A 21,041-nucleotide genomic window follows, 5' to 3' on the forward strand; every position below is an offset into this window, starting at 1 on the left:
AAAAAAAGAGGAAACTGAGACAATGTTAAAGAAGAAGGTAACTTCACCAATAGGTTTAGCTGAACCTGAGCTGGTCCTGAATCCCTGAAAGCTCGGGTTCACCCGTTCTTAAGTGCAGCTGAGATAGCCCGATGCCAAGTGACAGAGCACAGCCATGAGAAGTTTGAATAAGGATCAATATTGCGCTAAAAACGCTCCTAAAACTACTTTTCTTTGATAAGCTAGCTGCTCATATTAAACCAAAACAAAAAGGTGAGAAAATGAACTCTTTATTAATCTTGTCTTCAAACAGACACAATGAAGTTGAAAAAAGTAAGAGACACAAAGTGTTAATCTGAAACAAAAGCAGCACTCCAGCCACTTTGAAGCTTGAAATAACAGAAATAAGCTCTTTTCTCTGCCTTTCTTTGGGAACTCCATGATGATCTGTCAGGAGATGTTACAGCCGGTCATAGAAATGTTCAGTAGGGTCCAGACTGAAAGAATCAGAAAAGGGTAAACGGATATATTTTCATTTTGGAAGCCTTCAGCTCAGCAACTTTCAGGTTAACAAACTTCTTTAAAAAAACAAACTGGCTTCAGTGTAATTTCAGAGTTTGATTTTGGCTGACTGAGCTCATATCACAAATAAAGTTAAAAAAAAAAAGAGACAAAAATGGAATTTCTATGAGTCTATTTCTTCTTTTTCTTGCTCTTCTTTCCTCCCTCTCCTTGCTGAGAGCTGGTGTCTCCTGCTCCACTCTTCTGGGTCCGGGTCTTTAGTTTGGGGATCATCTCTGCTGCGTAAAACATCACTTCTTTACCTGATGGAATGAAAACAGAACATAATAAAGAAAATGTCTTGCCAACTTGAAGTGGAGCGTGACGTCAATAATTCAACAAAAGGTGTCCATTATCAATACATGATGACACAAGGATCTTATCAGTTCCAAATGATGTATTTCATAGATCAGACTTTTAACCCTTAAAGACCGAGCGAGCCGCCCGTGGCTTCAAAGGGGTAGCGTTTTAAAATGCTTAATAACTTTTTAACCGCTAATCCTATCCATCTGATTTAAAAAGTGAGGTAAAGCGGCGATTCTAGGCTTTTCGCTGGTATCACTCATGGGTATCACTATGTCCTTCCGGGATTCAGAGGCTCCGACGTGATCTGGGCAACGTCATCACATTGTAGAGCCTTGATTCGTCAGGGAGACCCACGCGGCCCCTCCGTCTGAGCCAAACAGCAAAGGTTTTAGACTAAGTCCCCTCCCCTACCATCCTCTCGACCAATCAACATAGGTTGCTGTGTATGTTTTTGGTGGCGGGAGATAAACAAACAGAGACGAGAGAGTAATACAAAAGAAGAGTAATTTTGCCAGCGTAAGAGAAATAAATACAACACGAGATATCTAGATACAGTCACACACATACATATACACACACCGCAAGACAAGTTATTTTTCTTGCAATGTCATCTGTTATGGTTTAATTTGTTACACTCAACCTTTTTTTGACAGAAGAAACATGATCAGTCATTTAAATATGGAAATACAATTCGTTTTAATTATTCCATATTATCCTAGGATAATATGGAATAAATAGCTGTAACTTACTCATGGAACATAATATGCAGATTACATTTCATTTGAAAGCCTAAAACATCTAAATGCAGCTTTGTAAATAATAAAAAAGAAAATTCCTATGTTCCTGTCGGAGTAAACAGTAAAAAAAAAAACACATTTGTACTGGCGTTTTTGAAAAACTGGTCAATTCAGCCATTATCACACAAAGTTAAGGTAACATTTGGACTTTAAATTAACCAGACTTGAACTAGAGGTTCTCCTGAATCAAATGAGGTAAGGCACTTGATGCTGACTGCTAGAAAAGGTTAGAACAGGACCAGTTAGGAGAAACAAATAAATACAGGAGAGTCAGGCAGGCGAAAATTCCGTCTAGGTCTTTAAGGGTTAACTATAACTCAAGGTATATCCTTTAGATGTTTTCATTACGAATTCAGCTCCAACAGGGTATATGGCTCTCCTCGAGTTATTGGGTCATTATTTCCTTTTTGAGAAGGATGTTTGGAGCTTTGGGCCATCTATTTATATGAACTTAGAGAGATGGCAGTCATCTCTTTGGCTTATATATAAAACACTCGCCAACTCACAACAAAACAATATGGACTGATAGCACGACAGGTAAGAAGAGGAAGAAGAATATGTTGTTAAATGATGGATAAACCCTGAATTGAATATGTCACAACATACGTTTTAACAGGACATGAATTCAGACTTACGGGAGGAGAACTTGTCCTGACAGAGGCTGCCGTCCTCCTGCTTCACCTGGACTCTGACGCGACCTCTGAACTGCACATCCCTGTTCCACTCCCTGGGATGCATTTTGTTCTGGATAACCCCCCCACACACACACACACACACACACACACACACACACATCACTTTGTTAGAAAAAAAGGTATGGACACTCGGGACAACGACTACTGCATTACGGGCCACCCGCAAACAATAGAAACATATGTATATAATACATGCGTCTCCTCTCCTCATTTGCAGTGTTTTGGGATCAATAAAGTAAATACAATTTAATCAATAAGAAATAAATTAATTTAAAAAAAAAAAAGGATTCTATAGATTAATTAAATTAATATTTTATTAAATGTATACAAATATAAGGATAAATGTGGCGATTTTTTTATGACAAAAGGGGACATATAATGGGATGAAAAGAAAATGACCTTTATGGCAGATTCAGTTTTAATAACTAATTTTAAATGGGGTTTTTTACCTCCACATAGACGTTCATCCCAGCCGCCGTCAGCACGTCCCTGATCTCAGCGCAGGACGGGTTCTCCACCGCCTGCACACACACAGGAAGAAGGAACATCTTCAGCTTAAATACCCTCAGCCGGTCGCTCTGTCCACTCAACATTTGCACATTCCCCGGTTAAAACAAGGATACTTCAAAATCATATCATATTATTGATTTTTGACTTTCTCGAATACTTGGCATTAAGACTAAAATAACAAGTTATATTACTATTCATATATTATCATTGTCATTATTGGTTTACCTGAGAGGGTAAAGGCAGCATTTAATGCCATTTCGGACATGAAAAAGTACTTAAACGATCAGTGTCAATATAGTTGGGAATCATTTTTCATCAATCATTGCCACTCTTTATGCACCAAAACAAAGTTCCTTGCATGTACTGCTGAAACATCTTGAAACCGTGAAGCGTAAGAACCTTCTCTGTGGGGATCCTTCGCCCTTCAGCCAGCGTCTTCTTACTGTTGACGTAGATGGGATAGATGCAGATGAACCTGGAACAGATCACAGAAAAACTCATGTTACTCACTATGTTATGGACATTAAGATTCAGAGCTTTTGAGATAACAGGCCTAAAACAGAACTAAATGTATTGATTATTTTACAAAAATACATTTGAAAAGATTCATGCCATATGCTTTATATATGTAAATATTTGCTTGTCTTTTTAGTTTCAAATTACAACAATAACCTGAATATTATAAAATGATGATAATAACCTGAAGTTCTCAACCGCTTTCCTTTCAATGTCATCTCTTAACAGTTAATTGACTTTGCCTTAGGAGCTCGTAGTGACTTTTCAGAAGCTGTATTTCACATTCAGGCTGGTCTGAATGGCTAACTCCCTCCGAGTTAGCCAAACCTTTGACTGAGAAGCTATAACAAGAAGAAGCTAATGGAGACATAGGCCTAACATTATAACATTTCCCCCATAGTCCTCAATCTTTAAAAAGTAATTAAACGTCGATGGGAAAAGTTTTAGACAAGTGCAACTATTGAGGTTTAGGGACCTTTAATACACGTCATGCTAGAGGGCTGCGACGACAAGCCACACTTCACGTAAATAACAGGCAATTTAAGACGTTTGCCACGGTTTCTGCCAAATACTTTGTAGAAGGGGACTGAACATTCAACACATTAGAGATTGTAATTTTTAAAAAGTTTAGTGGTAAAGAGGGTTAATTCAGCTAACATTACATTCAGTTGACATGACAATCTCCCATTTCGCTTTACCGTCGAGTAGTTGTAGTTGATGTAAACCCAAAGAACATCAGATTTGTTTTGCTGTATTAAAAGCTACAATTCTGAGTAAATGTAAGCCGAATTAAAGAGTGGTCCTAAAGAATTAGAACACAATACAGTAACAAGCATTAAGGAAGTCATATTTAAGTATACAGCCGTTATCCTTAAAATCATAGGTATTCTACACGGGGGTTTTACTGTAAGTGAGCGAAAGGCTAAACGCTGTTAGCTTTAGCTTAACATAAGCTAGGCTAAAAGGCAAGCTATTAAAAGAACTCACCTCTCTTTGTCAGCGTGGTTTTCAGTAAGATGAGCCATTGTTGGCTGTTTCTGTTAGTTGCCTGACTGCAGACTGCAGATATCGATTGGATTTAGCGACTACAGACCATGGATGTATCAAGAGAACCTAAAGATACGGGTTGATTGCCGTAAAGCACGCAGCCATAGGGCTCCACATGCGCAATAACTGTTGAAGCCGGTAGGTGCGCTTGATTTAATGGGTTCACAACCATGTTGTTCTTATAAATACATCCATGGTAGGAACCGGCTGTATTGAGGTTTTCCTTTTCCCAACATTGGTTAATTAAAACAGACATGAAAACAGTATAACTCAGAGTTTATATATCAAACATAATACACACACACACGCACGCACACCGACACACGCACACACACACACACACCACACACACACACACACACACACACACGCACACACACACACACACACACACACACACACACAACACACACACACACACACACACACACACACACTGACTTCAGGGGTATATAGTTACATTACATTGCAGAGTAAACAAATATAATAAGTATTATTATAATAATAATAATAATAATAATAATAATAATAATAATGATAATAATAATATGATATTATATATATATAATAATAAAAATATTTATCAAATACACATTTGGTTTTGATTGCCGGCCTCATCATCAAGACCCCCACTGAAACAGACTTATATCCATCCCAAAAAAACATTATGCATTACATTAATGCTCAGCATGCCAACAGTATGTTGTTCTTTTACATCAGCACAGGTCTTCACTTTAAATGCAGTATGGTATTTTTCATAAAGAATATGCTAATCAGTTACTCAGATCAACATCATTCTACAATTCTGAGCAATATCTTAGGACCAGAAGTGGGAACTAACTAAGTACATTTACTCTGTTCTTAAGCACAATGTTGAGGTAAATAGTGTACTTTTACTCCACTACATGTATGTTGTCCCTTTAGTTACTTTACAGATCTGGATGAATGATGTGAAATATAATCAAGTGTTAAATCAGACTTTAGTTCCACCTGGAGTAAATCCACAAGTAAGTGCAGTATACAAAGTCATTCAAACTAGCTGCACCTTTACCAGCTTTGAGAATCAAAATAGTAATACATAATATATATTATTCTGAAACGGACAAATCCGCATAATAAGTACTTTTACTTTTGGTAGTAAGTACTAAGTAGCCTATATGTTGATGCTAATACTTTTGTACTTTTACTTGAGTAACATTTTGAATGCAGGACTTTTAGTTCTAATAGAGTATTCCTACTTGAGGATCTTTATTAGTCTTAGATTGTGTGTAGGTTGTGAATGCTAGGCTATCTGTAGACCGGGATCTAACCACAAAGGTGCAATTCGGCTCTTAGTATTTATTTTTTCTTTGGCCCTCTTTAGTTTGCTTAGTGATTAGATTTGATAAGATGTAAACAGTGTTGGTTCCAATTATGTTCAGCTGATATTGCCTAGTCCAATTCCAATTGGGCTAACACCAGACTTTCCTTATGTTTCAATTGTGAAGCTTGAAGAATAGCTTGCAACACGCCTGCTTATTTGTGCGGACACGTGTGAAGACCCTTTTCCAACTGCAGGAATTTTGTAATTAGGGACCAAGCAATAAACAAGCAAGAGAGCAGAGAGAGTCCCTTTCTCTTCTCATATACTCATAAGAAAATTACTTTTTAATACAACTACACATTTTTATCTATAGTCCGGTGGCCATTATCTGTCTTTCTCTGTGTCTGATGTATTTATGTACTTTAAGTATGTACTTTACAAGTGCAAAGCGGGTGAGTGCAGCACAGCCTGCAGGTGGGTCTCCATCTCGAAGACCCAGCACAGACTTGGGATTCTGCTACATGACGTGGTCAAGGCAGACAAAAACAAATTCCAAATCTAAGTAAGTTATGAAAATGTAATAATTTTACAAATATGTTCCTTTCATTTAAATAGTAAATATAGGGTGTTAAAATGGCATCTGTCACATTTGGGTTAAGCTCTAAGACAATTGTAGACAGACACCTGTATCTGTTCAGTGGTCAAATGATGTTCATTACTGTTAAAGTAGTCTGTGACTGATGGAAGGTTATTTTGTGTCTATACAAAGAGAAGTGACATTTTTTAATTTTTAGTTTATTTGTCATAGGATTTTGTTTCAATAGTGCCCCCTGTTCTGTCCCACTTGTATATCATGTGATTGTAACGGTCTTGCATTTCACTGTTTGTCCACGCAGTGTCGCTGGTGCACTCACTCTGCGCGCTACTGAAATGCCCGGATGTTATTGTAGCTAGCTCTCTTAGCTATTCGGCTAGCCGCTTGCGACGCCGCTGCCTCTCGCCGCTACGGTCCGTCGCATCGGGGACATTCGACCCTTTTCACTCCCCCGGCAGAAATAACCGGTTTTTTAGCGTTGGTAACTTGACGTGGGTAGTTTATCATGATAGAAGTTGAGTAAACGGCTCGTTTATTTGAGGTGTTATCGTTGAATTTCCGACCGATTTGGCGGGACTTGATCGGGTTAACAATACGACGAGCTAAAGGCTAGAGAGCTGCTAGCGTTGAGACACAGGCCAGTTTGTTTCAGCTAACACAGCTAGCTCAGCGAGCTACCGCCGCGGCTGTCATGGAAGACAAATCCTTCACTAAAGAGTTAGACCAATGGATCGAACAGCTAAATGAGTGTAAGCAGCTATCGGAAAACCAAGTCCGGACACTCTGCGAGAAGGTAAGTTGGTTTACAATTATCCGGTTTGTATTTTTGACCCAGTCGGCCTCGCTCACAGTGTGGCCTAGATTGTGAAAACGGCTCCGACTAATTTCTGGTAGGCAAGGCGGCTATTTTTGCCCCGTTTCCATCAGTCATCCTCAGATTGTTAATGTTTAAAAGCATTTAACCAGCGAAATATTATCGTTCACCTTCAATTGTTGTTAAGTGTAATATCAGACCCATTATATCGATGATAATTACGACAATCATCCGACCACCGTCGTCTGATGTCAGGCAGGCCGAGAATTCGCATCTTTTACATCATACCAGCTATTAGACGGAGCCCATTTTCATTCCCTGTCTATTAACATGACTGCATTTAGCGCAAATATAAGGACTCGGTTCATGTTAGATTTTAGGAGTTGTGTACTCTTAATCTGTATTAAAAATGATCGTGTATTAATAATAATTAATGTAATCATGTGCACCGCGCCCTGTCTTTATCGATCAACCGTTTCATTGCATAAACCTGACCTATTTTAGACGTCACTTCAGTGTTGCACCATAAAGATTACTCGTCCGGTAGCTTTTATGCATCATAGACCTTTTCATTTTTTTTTTCATAATATATGATTTAGTAACAGGTTTAAAATGTATTACTGGAAGGTTACAGGTCATTTCCTGAATATGGTGAGGAAAAATGGTGGGTCATTGTGAACTGAATGAATTAAAGATAAAATAAACTTAACCTTAGTTTGTTCAGTAGTTTAGATGAAATGTATTTACACATAACACTGCAATAAAACGGATGGAGGAGGACTGTAAGCCTTCCATATTTAAACAAATGATGAAACAAAACGTAAAAGAAGAGTAAAGAAACACTAAAACTACCTAGACTATCTAAAGATGTACAACTGACCAACCAAGATTCTAGATGAAAAAAGAAATGTGGGATGGAACTCTAAATATGATGTATAATAAATATTTCTCGCTAAAATAAATCATTTTATCGACTGGTTGAAATGGCTGATAACCCTTAAGATAAATACATTGAAAGTTATGTAGATATAATAGAAAAAATACAATTGAAAGAAACTTGTCAAGATTATTCAATACATTTTAAGATGCTCAGGATAAAAATGAGCCCATTGTCATTAAATGTGAGGAATTTAGCTTTTTAGTTGTATTCACTTTAAATGTATATCTTTGGGTTTTGTTCAGTTGATTAAACAAGTCATTTACTTGTACTCTGAAATATTTTAGACATGTTATTAACAGACGATTGATCAAAAACCGATACAATATTCCAAGCATAGTGGGAACCTAGTAGAAAGGAAGCAAACATTGTAGCTTTCTGTGGTCCGAAGTTAAGAATTCTTTTTTCATTTTCATCAGCAAACCTATTTTTTCCCACGGCCAAGTAATTTAAATCGATGGTGGTCCTGTGAGTTCACAGATCCTTAAACACCTCAAAATAACCTGTCAATCTGTCATAGAGGCTAAACGTGGACAAGTATGACATGATTTACTGTTTGTGTCTGGTTCAAGAGTTTAATATAACATTCTGTCTGCCTAATCACATTTAAGTAAAAGGTCTTACAAATGTCACCATTTTCAATAAGCAGTCTGTGTTTGTTTCCTCTCCAGGCCAAGGAGATTCTGACCAAGGAGTCCAACGTTCAGGAGGTGAGATTTCCCATGATATTGAAGTAATAAAATGTAAACTCTTAATTATTGGTGACCAATACTTTCCTTAGTTATTTTACCAAAAACTTGCTTTTCTTTGTTAAATATTTTTTGAATACGCTTGGAGTGGACTGAGACATAATAGTTCATAATAGTTCTGGTTTGATTCATACAATAGATGTCTTTCATACAATAGATGTCTTTTATTTATATATATATATATATATATATATATATATATATATATAAAAAACACCCCAAATGTTTTCTGGAGTGACTCTGTTCCCTCCGACATGTTATTAGCAGAACATGAACAATATCGCACCTTGTTTTCACTGTAAACTCTGCTGAGCTGCAGGCTTTCAGTCCTTTCTTAGAATCTGCCAGCAAACATTTAAAAGCATTATACAATATATTCTTAGAATTGAAACAAAAAAAGTTATAAAGTCAATCTAGTGTTAAACTTTTCCTATTTTCGTTAATAGAGCCTTGTTTTGGGTCTTAGTTTTCCCACATTTGTTTCATTGTTGGATATAATATCCTCCTATTTTGTTTACAAGACGTTAAAAATTGTGGAAAATCGTGTTGATTTGCAGATGGCCGACAAGCTAGTGTACACTGTCAACAGGCTCCGTTATTACACTGTTTGAAAAACACAGAAAGGATTAGTTTCTGTATTTGGGTAATCTCTTTAGACAGATTTGGCAAAGATTTTTTTTAATTATTTTTGGGCTAGTTTAGCTTTTATCAGAGATATATTCTAAAGGGGGAGATAGAGGGGATGACACACATAAAGGAGTCTCGAAATGAAGCTTTGTCCCAGCGCACCAGATGTTGGTATCCAAAGGGTTTCTATTTGTAGTGTTTGTGTTACTGGCCCATCACCTTATTTCACACATTTGCCAAAAAGCTCTTGCGATACATTGACTATTGTCTAGCAATGATTTAGCTTAAAATTTGCCAAACTGGCCCATTGTACAAGTTGTTTCGATCCCATTCAGTTTCTAAATGTACTGTATAATAATGAATAGCGGAAGGAAAATGAAGTATTGGCCTGGATATAAGCTAACTACACTGGGTTTAATAAGTGGATTAAATATAAAAAGATCTTTCAGAAGACATAGTATAGTAAACGACCAAAAGAAAACCGTAAGTTCTATTTGTCTCTAAGGAAGTTTGTCATTTGAATGACTTGTTTGTTAATCTGCAGGAAAAAAACACGTTGTATTATTACTGTCGGTTACCTTTTTACATTGTCCCTCCCTTGCCTCCTCAGGTGCGATGCCCTGTGACGGTGTGTGGCGACGTCCACGGTCAGTTCCACGACCTGATGGAGCTGTTTAAGATTGGAGGAAAGTCTCCCGACACCAACTACCTGTTCATGGGAGACTACGTCGACAGAGGCTACTACTCAGTGGAGACGGTCACGCTGCTCGTCACGCTAAAGGTAAACCTGCACTGTACCTCGAGTCAGGGCTCGAGCTTAAGGACGCCCCGCCGTCCCGGGGCCGGAAAAAATAGTGTCGGGGAGGATAACAAATAATTTTGGGACGAGAGTTAAAATAAAAATACCCTGCTAACTACTACAAACGGCGATGAAAATGAAACCGACTGCACGTTTTGTGTAGCACACAGTTATTAAACCTCCTTGTCAACATAAACACACAAGCACAAAACATTTAGAAACCCGCAAAATACACACACGTAGCTACAGCTGTGCCGCTGGCTGTCAGTCAGCCGCCCAGCTGGCTGTGCCTGCGAATTCCTGGCCCGCAAATTCGCGGGTCTATCTATGTACTGAGTGTGTGTATTTCGCGGGTTGAGTGATGAACAATGGCATCTCGTGGAGGAATTCTGAAATGTTTTACCATTACATCACAAAAACGCAGCAGAACCAGACCCTGGAGCGCCGGCCTCTTTATTTACTTACTCCTCTTCATCCCCTTTGGGTAATAAGGCTGAGATGAGAACTCTCCATCGTATTTAGTCCTTAGCAATATGCTGCGCCTCTCCCCATAGGGATGGGTACCGAGCCCCGGTATTAAACGGGCCCCGGGCCGGAATTATTAAAGACTGTGGTAACGTTAAGCTCCGACGTGATCGGACTTTGTATCGGTACTGGAGACATTTAAAAAATATATGTCATATGTATTATTGCTACATACACATTATATCGCAGTTTTAGTTTCACCAACTCCGTTTCTAATATGCAATAAGACTACAACATGCGTCTATGATGTATTTTCGAGCTTTCCAATCCAGACGAGATCTCTCTGTCCCGTCTGTGTGCGAGGGGGCGGGGCCGTTTGTAAAGGTCTCCTGACTGTGTTACAGACTGTCATCCTGGTTAGTGGTTACTCTGGGTTCTGTCTTCAGGACAGTGTTGGATTGTTTTGATAATTGGATGGGACTTGATTGGATTCAATATTAGAGTAATTTTCTCGTTTGTGTGTTTGTTTAAATATATTTGGCCTTTGTTCATGTGATTGAATGATTTACTCAAATAAAAAGGTTGATGAATTATCATCTAATGATTTGTATGATGTTTTATTTATGTTAAAGGTCACTTTGAATGATTTTAACTAATGATAATGTAGAAAAACTAATATTTTTAAATTCAGGACGGTTCCGGGAGGATGGGGAAAAAAGTTAGTCGAAAGCCCTGCCTCGAGTATGTGTTCAAAATATACGTATCTGCAGATGATGAATAGTCTTATAAAGCATTCAGCTCGACTTTATGAATTTATTGTTGAATCACTTCCTGGAATCTGGTCCTGGGTACGTAACCTGGGAATGTCGAGGGATGTCGGAATACTTGAAATGTATTTTTATTTTTTATTTTATTTTTTATTTAAATGTTATGTATTTAAGACAACAACGCAGAACAACATGGTATACATGTGTACCACACAAAGAAAGAAATGTAACTCTTACAAACAAACAAAAAACATCATAACACTTTTTTTTTTTTTAAACACCTCACCCGTTCACAGGATCCCTGTGGGCTGGACCAATAGGTAATGAGTAGCATATGTACACATACACACTAGAAAAAAACCTAGGAACCCGGATCACAGCCTACTCTTCAATGTTGCAGCCGCTGCAAGCCACAGGCTCACATGATCCTCTTTCTGCCCATTGATTCGGGCTGTTGACAGTTCCATATGGATAATATCATGAAGTGAAACCCATTGCTTAACGCACATATCATGTTGAGACTTTGAGGCATATCGCAATCATTGTCATATCTGCCATTAGACCAGCAAGAAGTAAACAATTTGGATACGTAGGAATCTGAAGGGAAGAACTGTCGTTCAGTAGCAGAGTTGTTATGGTCGCAGGCATCCTCACCGACACGAACACAGTTAGCTCTGAGGCAACACTTGCCAGAGTCTTGCTACAGGGGGCATTCCCAGACCATGCAAAGAAACGGGCCCAGGGCCATTAAAGGGCGCATGGCACACGAGGAGTCATCAATAAGATGCAGCGAACAAGGGTTCTGGTAAGCCCTGTGCACAAAAGTTAAATGTATTTGTTGATGATCACGATTCCTGAGAAAACTGGTTTAGAAGAAATGATCGGATCTGACCGATATATATATCCCGCGCCAAACAGTTTTAAAAGTAATAGGTCAGCGCATTAAGATCCAACCGTTATTCCCTTATACAGTAGACCTTCGTGTTAAGGTTTAGAGAGAACTTATGTTGGAAGTTGACAATGTTCACTTCATTAACCCTCCCTATTTGGGTGTCACAAATAAATAGGATAATATTGAACGTTCTTTTTACATTTTGGAAGATTTTTTTTTACGCGTCAAGAAAAGGCCTGACACATTTGAGATTGTTATCAAGTTACTATAAACAAACGAGACGATTGTGATATTTATTTCAAAATTAGAAAATGTATATTTTATATTATATGTTTTTGAATGGTCAGTCTTCACTCTGTCTTTGAGGTCTGGTGCGTCTCACCAGCTGCTTTAGACTCCTTTATTCGGACAGCAAACTTACACGTGATAAGCCGAACATATCGCTTGCAGGAGCTGTTATTGGTCTGTACTTGGAATTTTTGAACAATAACAATATTTTTGCTGTTCAGGTTTGGTGGGAGAAAAAAACAAGTCTCATGCATCTGTTTATCTAACCACTCCCCACACTGATTCTCTGCATGTGTCCCGACCCAAAAATCAATCAGAACTCTATGTTTGAGGCTCTGTGAGGATACAAGCCTGCGGACAGTTCATAGCTTATTGTGACAAGATCTGATAATTGCATTAAAAAAAATGACCTCCAGTTGTGCTCTGAACTTTGATTTTTCTTTTAACAAAAGTACACAAATGCAGAAGGTCTAAACTAAATTAGTTTTTTGTTGGAAATATTGGAAGCTTCCTAGTGAGGTTTTCAGATAATGCTTTAAAGGTCCCATGTCATGGCCATTTCTACAATTAAAATAAATGCTTTTATATATTTCTACTAGATGTGACTCTTTGGCGTTTCTGTTATTACCTGCTGCTTTAGTTCTTCTGACTGCTAACATCCTGTTATTCCTCATTTTAAAGCCGATATTCCGTGGGGTTGGGGGGCTCGGATCCTTGTCACCTTTTTCATACCTGATGAGTTTGCATCCCTGGTGATTATGTGTTACCATGGCGTTAGCAACCAGAAAATGACACCAGTAATGGCAAACCGGTGAGAAGGCTGCGTGGGGTCTGGGCGCCGTGTTGGCGGGACGTTGCGGGGCTCGCTGCTGCGAGGAGCGGACGGTGTGAGCTGGGTTCATTTCCTGCTTGCTGAAAGAATTGCATTGCTTTTTGTTGACTCTTTTATAACATCATTTATTCTTTGTGTCCTTCAGGTTCGTTTCCAGGAGCGAATCACCATCCTGCGAGGAAACCACGAGTCGCGGCAGATCACGCAGGTCTACGGCTTCTACGACGAGTGTCTGAGGAAGTACGGCAACGCCAATGTCTGGAAGTACTTCACAGACCTGTTTGACTACCTGCCACTCACTGCACTGGTGGACGGACAGGTAGGAGGCTTAGCCAGGGAAACCGTTTTGTCTGTTCCGCAATAACAGGTTTTTTTAACGCAATAACTGTCCATGTGATGTAAGACGATGCAAAAAGTAATTTATGGTTAGTGTCTTTCTATAGGCTTTGTCAAAGTAAACTTTCAGATTGTGAAGCTTCAAATGCCCTCATGTTCAAAGTGCAGAGTAACTTCAATCGGAGACATCTCTTTTTATTCATTTCTTCAGATCTTCTGTCTCCACGGAGGTTTGTCTCCCTCTATAGACACTCTGGATCACATACGAGCTCTGGACCGCCTGCAAGAAGTCCCACATGAGGTACACACACACACACACACACACACACACACACACACACACACACACACACACACACACACACACACACACACACACACACACACACAATTAAGCTGAAACACAGGATTTGTCTAGAACTATTTTCAGCGGTGGATGAATACACTTTTAGTGCTGTAGTTGGTGTCTTTAGCAGCAGGTCAGTGTTTATGGGATCGAGTCGAAACAAACCGCAGTGTGTATTAGGGCTGCACTATTAATCGACATTTGATCAAAATTGCAGTACGGACTAGTGCCACGTTCAAGTCACAGGAAGTATATCATATCTAACAGGGAGTGATAGATGGAGAGACTATGACACAATGTGTACCAGAAGATGGTTAAAAGGTATCTTTCCAAATGAATATGATTGTGAATATACCCTACTCAATTGTTATTGGGAACATTTAGTTCTATTTACCATGATTATTTGTGAACATGATACACTTTGCCTTTATGTGTCCATAATACACAGGAACACTTCTCGTAACATGCTGTCTGGCAACAAAGTCATTGTACTGTGCTGATGTTGCTTGGCTGTTAGCTGTTTATTGTCTGGAAAAAAGCTCAATAAAGTTTAAGTGAAAATAAATAAATAATGAATCTCTCACTTTCTCAGGGCCCCATGTGTGACCTGCTGTGGTCGGACCCCGATGATCGCGGTGGGTGGGGCATCTCTCCCCGAGGTGCCGGCTACACCTTCGGACAGGACATCTCTGAAACCTTCAACCATGCCAACGGTCTCACTCTGGTTTCCCGCGCCCATCAGCTGGTTATGGAGGTAACAGACGCGCGCACACACATCAGTTAATGTTTTTATTTTCCGTGACTATATTAAGCCATTTAAAGTGTCATTATTCCACCTAGCTCCACGCCAACTTTAAGATTTCTGTCTTCTTTCAAATATATCTCATCAGTAACTTTTCAAAGTCCAGATTGGCATAAATGAGATCAACGGCACAACACTTAAAAAAAGAGAAAGCGTCACCTTTTTATAAGCGGTGTGCCTATTACTCCCGTTATTTCCCTCCTCCATAACATTGAGTAGCAGTGCCAGTAGTTCAGTTTTCATGACAACTATCGCTGGTGTGTATAGTTGTGCACAAGACCAAATGGCCTTCAGAATCACCAAACAGCCCGTTTCTGACAAGCAAGGTAGCCTTTAAAATTAGAGATGTCCCGATCACGTGATCGGGGATCGGAGCCGATCATGTGATTTTCAAAAGATCGGAATCGGGAGAAAAAAATCGGGGATCGGGATTTTTTTTCTTCTGATTTTTTTATTTTTTTATTTAATATTACAAAACAAAAATGTCCACGTCTTAAAGTCATCCTGAGGACTTAGTTTTGGTTTAAAATGACACAACATCATGTATGTGTTGCTTTCTTTGGGCTTGTTTTCAGACCTAGTTGCTTATTTCTCTGAAATCTGGCAACAGACTGGGCGCAGTGTCTAATAGTAGCAGTAAGCTAACGAGAGGCTACGTTCAGCTGGTGACTCGGGAGTCGGGACAGAGAAAATGTCAGGAGTTTGGAAGTATTATAAAATTGAAAGCGAAGGCAGTGTAACAGCCAGATGCAATGTTTGCAAGGCGGAGGTTCCGCGTGGTGGAAAGAACAGAGCTACGTTTAACACGACCAATCTAATACGCTACCTGAGAAACAAACACCAACAACAACACGACGAGTACACAGCGGCCACTCAGGTAACGGCACTGAAACAACCGACACTTTCAGAGACTTTTAAAAGGAAAGAGAAACTGCCCCAGAACAGTGAAAAGGCCAACACAATAACAGCCAAGATAGCTGAATTCATCGCGTTGGATGACCAGCCGTTATCTGTTACCTTTGTTTCTCTTAATGCATTGCATAAAGATCGGATCGGGAAAAATCAGTATCGGCAGATTGTCAAAATCAAATGATCGGAATCGGATCGGGAGCAAAAAAAGGTGATCGGGACATCCCTATTTAAAAATGTATTTGTTTTTAAACTGAGTCCCGTGAGTGTTCACTCGACATTCAAGACACTGGGACTACTTCACAAAATGTTCAGAAAACTCGACGGGACGGGAGAGCAAAACTGAATTGCCAATTTTTTTTTAACTACATTCTCTCCTGTGTCGAGCTCGGCTGCACACATTTATCAGTCATACGTTATATGTTGTTGACTTCCAACCCGATATGATGGCTGTACTGACGACGCCATCTTCACCCGTCTCTCCACTGGAGACTCGAGCTGCCGTCACATAAACTTTTTTTTCTTATGGTGTGAAAACTGCCTGATGGCTGTGCTCAAATACGCTAGCAGTTTTTCCAGCAAGGCTTTTATAGAAATGCAACGAACTGTTATTTTAATTAATATGCAACCCATTTATTATAAAAATACATCATTAAGTTCAGGTTCTGGGACAGATAACAAATATTTAGTGTACTATCTTGTAAGATTAAAACTAGCAACACATCTCAAATGTACAAAGCTGGATCAGGTAAATGTTGCCGCATTTTGGCTTTAGCAAAGTTAATTAAAGATTACGTTTAATTACATTTCCTTTCACTGAACTAACCAACGAAGTCGTGTTTAGTTCCTGCTCGATTATAGAACAACACCGGTAGTTGAATTTTCCCTGGAAGATGTCAGGTGTTTGAAATAGAATAACCACAATTTGAAATGTATAAACGCATTTATTGTGAATTCATTATTCTTCTGTACTTTTCAGATTAAAACGCATACATCACAATATATCACAAACACTTTATGTAGGTTAGACTTTATTGATCCTCAGTGGGAAACACAAGCTATCCATAAATATATAAAGTCAAACAAAAAGTGCTCTACCAGCAGCAATAAGTGTTGACCACATTAATGCAGGAATAATTCAAATCCTATAATATATTTATATCATTCTAAAATGACCCATTCAGCATATTGAGGACTTAATGTAACGAACGTGAATTTGAGTTTAACTTCTGCAACCTTTCAAAGGCAGGGCTTTTACTTGGGAATGGTTCCCTTTAGTGTTACTTTACTGTTATTAATGTGCAGAATACTAATGGAATAGTACGTGCCTATTGTCCCTTTACGGGTGAATACAGTGATGAACATGCTTTTGCACTTTCAGGGCTACAACTGGGGTCATGATAAGAATGTGGTGACCATCTTTAGTGCTCCAAACTACTGCTACCGCTGCGGAAACCAGGCAGCCATCATGGAACTGGACGACACTCTGAAATATTCTTTGTAAGTATAAACACTTTGTATATTTCAATTTCGCTTAGGGCTGAAACACGGCCTGAGTTTTTTTCTTTAACAACCGGTAAGAGGTCTATGTTGTGATTCATAACGTGCACCAAAAGGACCGTTTCAGTCTAATAACTTAGATCAGGGGTGCCCAACCTTTTTTGAACCGAGAGCTACTTTTAAAGTTGCCAGTCTGAGAGATCTACCAGTCCAAATAGAGAGGCGTAGCCATTACTGACAGCCTACTACCAGGTAAATACACACTTCTACTTGTATAAAACTGACCTTTGTACGATTAATACTTCATAAAATACTGCAGATCCTTTATCTTACCTCTTTCTAATCGACACACATACAAGTATTCAACTGAAGTTACACAACAGTGTTGTTGATACAGAGTTGGAGTTTATTCACACGTCACTACAGTGGGTAATGTTTTCAAGAAACATTGAACAGTGCTGCCACATGACACAGGGAAAAAAGAAAAGACACTGAACCCTTTCTTTGCCATTGCTCCAAAAGTATAAATGAGGCTTACTAATAAGACAACTCAGATCTGAAGCTACTCAGGAATCTGCTGCCAAAGTGCAATAAAAGAGACACAATTAATATAATCAAACCCTTTTTTGTTGCATTTTATTAGAGTATAAAAAGAAATGCCTTTAAAATAGGATGCAAGCAACACTAGTTTCTTAACCTGAATTGATAATAGACTATAATCAATTTAAGTTTGCATTCTTATACCATTTTGTACAATAATTATAATGAATAAGTTCAAACAAACTCAAACTTACAGCTGGTTAATAACGGTATCTAACTTGAGTTTTTATTATTTTTACTGTCCCCCAAAAGCGCGTCGCAGCCTCCAGGAATGCTTCTTTCACAACTTCGCCGTCTTTGAAAGACTTCATGTGTTTCGCAAGAACGTGACTGACACGATAAGATGCTCTGGAGCAGCCTTGCTCTTGTTGTTGGGCCTGGTGAAAATGGACTGCTGTGCATTTAGCTGTCCTCTCAGGCCCCTCCCCTTTTGGAGCGTAGGGCAGAATTAGGAGGGAATTCCGTCTCGTAGCGTTTGTGCACTGTTTTGAAATGCCGCTCCTAAATGACCCTTCTTCGATAAAGCCACGCTCGCATTGCAGATGAGACAAATGGACTTTGAATTGGAATAGATACAAAAATAATCATCCTCCCACTCGGAGTGAAAATGATATATTTTGGGCGGACTGTCACTCCTGTTGACACGGACAACGTCAGTGAACTAGTGCCCACTGCCCACCAGCCACGCCCCGACACATGGGGTCTCGTCGGCCAATCACAAAGCTTTGATGCGTTCAAGTGCATTATTCTGGACAGGAAGATTATGTTATAGGACATTAACGATAAAACAGAATGTTGTTGTTCTATTTTTCGACACATCTCGCGATCGACTGGGAATCTCCCCGGTCGATCGCGATCGACTGGTTGGGCACCCCTGACTTAGACGATATCTGGCTCCATTAGCTGCTACTCAAAGTGAAGCGTCTGCTGCTGTCAGTGTGAGCGTTGTGAGATCCATTTAGTTGAAAAGGCATAACAGTGAAAGCCATGGAAATGGTGCAGTTACTTTATTGGTAAGAGGATCTGCACCAAACAATGTTTTTTTTAATATGTCTGGAGAATACTGAGGCTGCCCGCGGGGTCTAATATTAAAAGTTGATAAATCAATTTAGCGAAGATTAAGGCTATTAAAAAGTATTAAACGGCATTTTCCAAGGTCTTACATTTTGTAGCTTGTTTTCAATAAGTATATAAATGGTCCAAAGAGGTTGTGTTCTGCAGTCTGCCTCAATGTAATCATTGCGTAGGTGTGTAGTGTGATTCTGTGTAGTTTATTTATGGCATCCTGTTGGATTTGACGTCATCTGAACAGGACATCGCACTCTCACTGCTTGATAGCGTGAAGGTCCGTTTACGCCGGTTGTTAAGCAACATCGTTATGGGGAAATGCAAGTCTGCGTCCAAATGGTTGGAAGATAAGGAGGAAGGACAATCCATACTGTATATAGTCAATGTGAGGTCAAGTGTCTCCAATGTAACCGGTTAGAACTCCAAGTGGCGATGAGGTCTTAAGATGTATGAAAGGGTCTTAAAAGTTTTCACATCTGACTTCAGGACTCCTGCTTACACCCTGTTACTGTTTAAAGGTTGGTCTTTAATATTGCACATACTGCAATTTGGAAATTGCACACGCCCATATTGCCATTTTTGCTTTAAAATGGAAATTTGACCAGCTTTTGCAATTTAGTAAACAGATTGTAAGTGCTCTTATCTGTTCAGTAGTTAACACTTACATTCCAATAGTTGATGGCGTAAAGAGCACAGAATATTTGCAGTCTGTAATGTAAAGGATGTAAAAGTCAGAATATTCTAAATTATAGTACATTTAAATCTCTATACGTTGCGTTACAGTTAGTTCTCTACCGCTTACACCTTCCTTGTCACTTTGAGATGAGAATATTAAGAATATTGTTTTAATCGTGTTTAATAACAAACCTTTTCTGCCTCCTCAGCCTTCAGTTTGACCCCGCCCCCCGCCGCGGCGAGCCCCATGTGACCAGACGCACTCCTGACTACTTCCTGTGAATGTCCAAAGCCATGCCTGTCAATCACCCACAAAGCTCCACCCCCTCTTACCCCTATCCCTTCACTCCCCTTCATTTTGGATGGAAAGAAGATATTAATAATAATACTGTACCAGGGAGAATAGAAACAAACGATTGGCTGACGAACCAAGATTTTAACAAAAAGAGAGAAACCTAAAGATTAGTCTTGTTTTCAATATGCTGTCATTAATGCTGTGCTTCTGGGGAAAAACAACATGTACAACTATGATCTGTTTCCTTTTCCTTCTTTTTCTTTATTACATGTTTGAAACGAGATAAAACTACCAACGTGGACCAAATGTGCCATATTGTGATCCTTTACAACATGTACAACGCGCGCAATGTTTCTTTCTTTTGTTCTTCTGTTTTTTTTTCTTCGTTTTTTTAGACCAGCACTATAACCCTACCTACCTGACGACGTCACCACCACACCACACCACACCACACTTCTTCATGGCATATTTGCTTTTTTCTGTTGCAAGGATAATTTTAAAAAAGGAGAAAAAAACGGTAAAAAAAAAGGTTTGCTTCAAGTAGTACAGCTGTCAGTTTTAGCTGTCCAGGCTGCAGCCGGTGGTCATCTCAGCAAGTATATTACTGTAATTTGAATAAAGACAACAGACGTATGAAAATAAAGATGTCCTGTTGACAAACTACTGCTCTGCGTCAGTGTCGCTTCTTTCAATTCTACAACGCAGTTCTGACCATTTTAAGTATAACAAATACAAATAATAACCTGTCAGGAAAGGGAGTCATATTCTAACACAAAGTAAATGGATACTTTGAATAAAGTCACAAATTCCCAAGAAAAGTTTGGGAAGTATAGAGGTTTTTTCAAGGAACAGCTTACCGTTTCTTAGGCCTGCAGTGGTTAAGTTCTGGGTAGTTGTGAAGGGATGTCTCAGTCACTGACTTATTTTGGAAACCAAACAATGGTTCAATCAATTGATGAATAATTAGTATATTAATCCATAATGAAAATTATGTTTATTGTACTGTTTGTACAAAAGAAAAGAGTTTCACA

At 39.1% G+C, this 21,041-nt stretch overlaps 2 protein-coding genes across 2 annotated transcripts; one reads left to right on the forward strand and one right to left on the reverse strand.

Annotated features, from left to right (window-relative positions):
- Positions 1-253: 253 nt before the first annotated feature.
- srp19 (signal recognition particle 19) lies at positions 254-4,549 on the reverse strand. Its single transcript, XM_034090191.2, has 5 exons — positions 4,352-4,549; positions 3,248-3,323; positions 2,788-2,859; positions 2,279-2,387; positions 254-803 (listed from the first exon to the last, which is right to left on the reverse strand). Exons 1-5 carry the CDS (start codon positions 4,387-4,389, stop codon positions 673-675), a joined length of 426 nt encoding a protein of 141 aa, XP_033946082.1. The 5' UTR covers positions 4,390-4,549; the 3' UTR covers positions 254-672.
- A 2,115-nt stretch (positions 4,550-6,664) lies between these two features.
- LOC117452313 (serine/threonine-protein phosphatase 2A catalytic subunit beta isoform) lies at positions 6,665-20,675 on the forward strand. The gene is made up of 8 exons (XM_034090859.2): positions 6,665-7,102; positions 8,732-8,770; positions 10,047-10,217; positions 13,625-13,798; positions 14,027-14,116; positions 14,754-14,915; positions 17,254-17,372; positions 19,925-20,675. The coding sequence occupies exons 1-8, from the start codon at positions 7,001-7,003 to the stop codon at positions 19,995-19,997; spliced, it is 930 nt and encodes a 309-aa protein (XP_033946750.1). The 5' UTR covers positions 6,665-7,000; the 3' UTR covers positions 19,998-20,675.
- The last annotated feature ends 366 nt before the right edge of the window (positions 20,676-21,041 follow it).

This window comes from Pseudochaenichthys georgianus, chromosome 9 (genome assembly GCF_902827115.2).
Source record: "Pseudochaenichthys georgianus chromosome 9, fPseGeo1.2, whole genome shotgun sequence".
NCBI lineage: Eukaryota > Metazoa > Chordata > Actinopteri > Perciformes > Channichthyidae > Pseudochaenichthys > Pseudochaenichthys georgianus.

Coding starts and splice junctions, on each gene's coding strand:
- srp19 (XM_034090191.2), bottom strand. CDS start 4,389: ATGGCTCATCTTACTGAAAACCACGCTGACAAAGAGAG. Junction 2,860..3,247: donor GAAGGATCCCCACAGAGAAG/GTTCTTACGCTT, acceptor GTGTGTGTGCAG/GCGGTGGAGAACCCGTCCTG. Junction 804..2,278: donor TCAGGACAAGTTCTCCTCCC/GTAAGTCTGAAT, acceptor TCATTCCATCAG/GTAAAGAAGTGATGTTTTAC.
- LOC117452313 (XM_034090859.2), top strand. CDS start 7,001: ATGGAAGACAAATCCTTCACTAAAGAGTTAGACCAATGGATCGAACAG. Junction 8,771..10,046: donor AGGAGTCCAACGTTCAGGAG/GTGAGATTTCCC, acceptor TTGCCTCCTCAG/GTGCGATGCCCTGTGACGGT. Junction 14,117..14,753: donor TGCAAGAAGTCCCACATGAG/GTACACACACAC, acceptor TCACTTTCTCAG/GGCCCCATGTGTGACCTGCT.